The following is a 4,607-nucleotide window of genomic DNA, read 5'->3' as shown; positions in this document are numbered from 1 at the left end:
CGTTCTCTTCTGCGTCCCTCTTCTTGGTTCGTCTTCTGACTCTCTTCTGGTTGCTCTCCGGTTCTCTTTCTTGTTCTCTTCTGACTCTGGCTCTGGTCTCTCCGGTTCTCTTCTGGTTCCATCCAGTAAAATAGCATATTACTCCACCAAGCTGACCCTCCGTTCCCGCCCTGAGTCCTGTGCAGCTCTTCCTGAGTTCAGGTTAGTTTTAAACCCCCTGAAGTTTCACGTTCGGTCGAGTTTACAGCGAGCAGGGGAGGTGCTGTGTTTTCTGTGGAGTCGAGGGGGTCCTGAACAGACCTGGGCGCTTTCTGCTGAGTCAGGCTTTTGGTTTGTGTGGAGCAGCGTGAGCTCTCGTAGCTCGCTGAGGGAATCCACAGATTTTCACAGGCTCAGAGCAAACAAATGACAAACTGCTGTTGGCTTTGGACGGACATCGGATAGTCGACACCTCCGCTCCTCTGAGGCTGCAGTCACATTAAACAGCTCTTCTGTCTGTCTGTCTGTCTGCCTGTTCTGTCTGTCTGTCTGTTCTGCTGTCTATCTGTCTGCCTGCCTGCCCTGTCTGTCTGTCTGTCTATCTGTCTGTTCTTCACTGTCCTGCACGACTTCATCTGTCTGTCTGTCTGTGTCTGTCTGTCTGTCTGTCTGCCTGTCTGTCTGTCTGTCTGCCTGTCTGTCTGTCTGCCTGCCTGTCTGTCTGCCTGCCTGTCTGTCTGTCTGCCTGTCTGTCTGTAAAATGTGTTTGATGGTTCCTGAAAGTCAACAATCACAATATAAAAGTAGTGTGTGTTTTCTTTATAAACACAATAATGAAGATATGTGATGTCTTTAATAAATACTAAATGTTTCCTGTGTACTTTAATTCTTTTATTAATCGTATCTCTTATAAGAAGTTATTATATTATTATTAATATTAAAGTATATTCGGGCTGAGAGACTATGTTTCTGATCTGTATTATTCATTGCTTATATATTTGTATTGTTATTATAGATGTAATAACATAAAGAAATACTGAGGTTAGGAAGTGTTCAGTGTTCCTCCACAAGATGGCGCTCACTCCTCTACCTTAAACACTTCGCCTTCGGTCGCTCCGTTTGTCCCTCCGCGGCTCCCGTAGTCATAGTAAGCCATGGCGTCCGACAGTGAAGAGGACTGTGTGAGTTACGGGACTCCGCTGGATCCTCTGGAGGAAGGTACAGTTCATTAAAGCTCATTAATCTGGAGGAAGCCTCATTAGAGCCTCGTTATAATGTCCGGTTGACCTTTAACCCTTCGCGCTAACAGCAGCTGCTCCCCGCGCTGTGAACCAGACTCCATTCAAATATCTGCCGTTTTTAAACATCGTGTTACCGGCTGAGTGAACCGACTCTGTTAATGTCACTTTATATATTTTATTAATCATAACACTCCGTTTGTTAGTTCGGCCGGTAATGATTCTCAAAACTGCAAATAATTTAATTCAAAAGTTCAAACTTTCTAAAAATCTGCTTCTTAACCTCTAACCTTATTTATGTATTTTTTAGAGTCAGTTTTCTGTAGAAAAGTAAAGTTGTGGCTGAAGATGAGGCAGTTACACTTTCTGCTGTAGTGGATGTGTTATTCGTATATAATCCTGAAGACCTCTGGGAGGCAAATAAAAAGGGAGGATTTCTGTATTGAGTTTGGTTGTGTGGAAATGTTCTTTAGATTAAAGATTACACAGATTACACAGTGTCTGTTTGAGGAGGATCAGAAGGACTTTTACTACTTTTACTTCACTGCTGTGTTTGTCTGACCAATATAGATTTAAATTTTCAGCCGATATAATCAATAATCACCTGATACGATTATTGTCCCATTGTTGTATTTAAACAAGAAGTTAATAACGTGTAGTTGTTACACACTGTGTGCTAATGAAGGCTCAGATATAGTGAAGAAAGATGGAGGATTTAATAATCAGTAACTCTGTTCTATTATGTTTACACAACAACAACAACAACAACAATAAACAGTTCTGACTCTTGTGTGTGTGTGTGTGTGTGTGTGTGTGTGTGTGTGTGTGTTGCAGACGAGCCGCTGAAGAAGCCCGTCCCGCTCCACGAGCAGACGGTGAAGGACGAGAAGGGACGATATCAGAGGTTCCACGGAGCGTTCACCGGAGGGTTCTCAGCCGGTTATTTCAACACTGTCGGCACTAAAGAAGGTCAGTGCTGCTGCAAGGGGGACCGGGGGTCCAGGATCTGGATCAGTGGTGGTCCAGGATCTGGGATTAATTCAGTGTTTATTCAGACTGCGACTCCTGGAAAGTTACACATTAGAGCATCTCAGACCAAAAGAATGGGGACTACAGCCAACCAGACTCCATAGACAAAAACAGTAATTTTACCTCACAGGTCATTGTAACATCATAACTTCATTCAAAGGGGACAGAAACAAAATCACATTTATTTACCGATGCGAAATGTCAGTTTGTTGACATCTTATGCGTGTTGTTGTGTTTTTAGGCTGGGCGCCGTCAACCTTTGTGTCGTCACGGCAACAGAAAGCTGAGAAACATCATGTCAGACCCGAAGATTTCATGGACGAGGAGGTAGAAACCAAACTGCTGAAATGAATCGTGGATGGATGTGTTGTTGTTGTTGTTATTGTTGATATTATTGTTGTTTTTGTGTGTCAGGACTTTGGCGAGCACGGCATCGCTCCCAAAGAGATCACCACCAGTCAGGAGTTCTCGTCCGGGCGCAGAGACGAGATCAGAGAGAAGGCGAGAGCCGTCAACGCTCAGGCGGCGCTGATCCCCGGAGACACTCTGCTGGAGGAGCTGATTGCACCTGCCAGGTAACAGCCCGTCAATAACCCGTCAATAACCTGTCAATAACCCGCAAATAACCCGCCAACAATAACCCGTAAATAACCCGCCAACAACCCATCAACAACCCATCAATAACCCGCTAACAACCCGCCAACAATAACCCGTAAATAACCCGCCAACAACCCGTCAATAACCCACCAACAACCCGTCAATAACCCGTCCAATCACGTCACTTCAACCACTCAGACCCCCTCAAGACCCTACCTGGTCAATACCTCGCCAATCATAACCACCAAGACCGTCATAACCGGTCACTAACGGTCACTGCACTGTGACTGTCGACCTCTATCATGCAGAACTCACAGTTTGAATGGTTGATGGTGATATTTGGAGAGCGGGACGAGATATCAAACACTGCTCTCTCAGCAGGGTGAGTGAGTTCTGAGGTGTGTTGGTTTTGTCTCTCAGGTTGTCCATCGGGGTGGAGCTGCTGAGGAGGATGGGCTGGAAGGAGGGCCAGGGTGTCGGACCTCGTGTGAAGAGGAAAGCTCGCCGACAGCAGAGCGGTACGATGGTTTCTGTTAGTTTTAATGGTGGAATAAAATCTGGATCATCAAAATACAACAAAACATGACTCTGACTCAGTCCGTTCAGCTTTATTATGAAGTAAAAACTATGATTTGTTGTCTTTTATTGGTGCTAATTTGGTGTTCTGCTGTCTCCTCTCTGTACGTAAACTTCATGCTGTGTCCTGTCATTCTGCTTTATGGCCTCGTCTTTGTCCTCCTCACAGATGGAGGTAGCAGAGTTTACGGCTGTGTGCTGCCCCCTGCTGGATCAGAGGACTCAGAGGTGAGTGAGACTACAGTCTGACAAAAACTGTTGTCCCCATTAGTCACTTGGGAACATGGGAAATAAGGTCCAGGTTGAAAAGTATAACATTTCCCTTTAAGCTGTGATATAGAGCTGTAACTAACCATTAATTATTGCTATATTCAGATATTTGGTTTGTCCAAAAAATAGGATAAAATGTTCCTCACAGTTAAAGTTTCGACTAACATCCTCAAAGCCAAAGACATTCAGCTTACTGTGATATTGGAGGAAGTGACCCAGAGGATTGATGTGTTTGTTCAGCTGATATTCTGTCGTTCTACATCCAGAATGAGTGAAAGTAAAATCCAGCGTTTGTACAAACACACAATAAAACTTTAAAGCTGCTCCAGCATTGATGCTCGTGTCCCTTCCTCTCTCTGGCCGACAGGATCAGGATGATGATGAAGAGTTTGCTCCAGAGAACGTGACCTTCGCCCCGAAGGACGAGACTCCGGTGGACTTCACCCCGAAGGTGGGGGTTCAGGGTCTGGGGTACCGCGGTCTGGACCCGGGAATGGCGCTGCTGGGCCGAGGAGCTCCAGAACACATCGACCTGTTCAGGCCGCAGTCCGAGGCGAGGAGTCGACTGTTCGGAGGCGCTCAGCGAGGCTCGCGGAGAGGAGGCGTGGCGGGACAGGTGGGACCTCTACAGTCTGGATCGTCTGATTAATGACTGAAAGCTCCACGTTGTAACTGTACCGGTGACCTTTGACCTGCAGGCGTTCGGGGTGGGGGCGATGGAGGATGATGATGATGAAGAGGTTTACCACAGAGACTCCATGTCCAGATACGACACGGTGCTGGGAGGAGAGGAGCCCGGAGACGGTCTGTACGGCTGGACGGCTCCGCAGCAGTACACCAAGAAGAGAGGTACCGTCCATAATGCAGCCTGACAACAGCCTGACAGCAGCCTGACAGCAGCCTGACAACAGCCTGACA

At 46.5% G+C, this 4,607-nt stretch overlaps 1 protein-coding gene across 1 annotated transcript; it reads left to right on the top strand.

Annotated features, from left to right (window-relative positions):
- Positions 1 to 1,079: 1,079 nt before the first annotated feature.
- gpatch1 (G patch domain containing 1) lies at positions 1,080 to 4,538 on the top strand (the record flags this gene model as incomplete). The annotated part of the gene is given in 8 exon segments (XM_035651788.1): positions 1,080 to 1,197; positions 2,052 to 2,186; positions 2,488 to 2,573; positions 2,661 to 2,821; positions 3,264 to 3,361; positions 3,589 to 3,647; positions 4,057 to 4,305; positions 4,388 to 4,538. Coding segments are annotated over 8 exon segments (1,003 nt in total), but the record flags the coding sequence as incomplete, so codon positions are not given.
- Positions 4,539 to 4,607: the final 69 nt, after the last annotated feature.

The sequence above is a fragment of the Morone saxatilis genome, unplaced genomic scaffold (assembly GCF_004916995.1).
Source record: "Morone saxatilis isolate NCDOM2014 unplaced genomic scaffold, NCSU_SB_2.0 Contig11, whole genome shotgun sequence".
Taxonomy (NCBI): domain Eukaryota; kingdom Metazoa; phylum Chordata; class Actinopteri; family Moronidae; genus Morone; species Morone saxatilis.
Note: the sequence above shows the minus strand (reverse complement) of the source record. Positions and strands in the feature narration are given on the sequence as shown.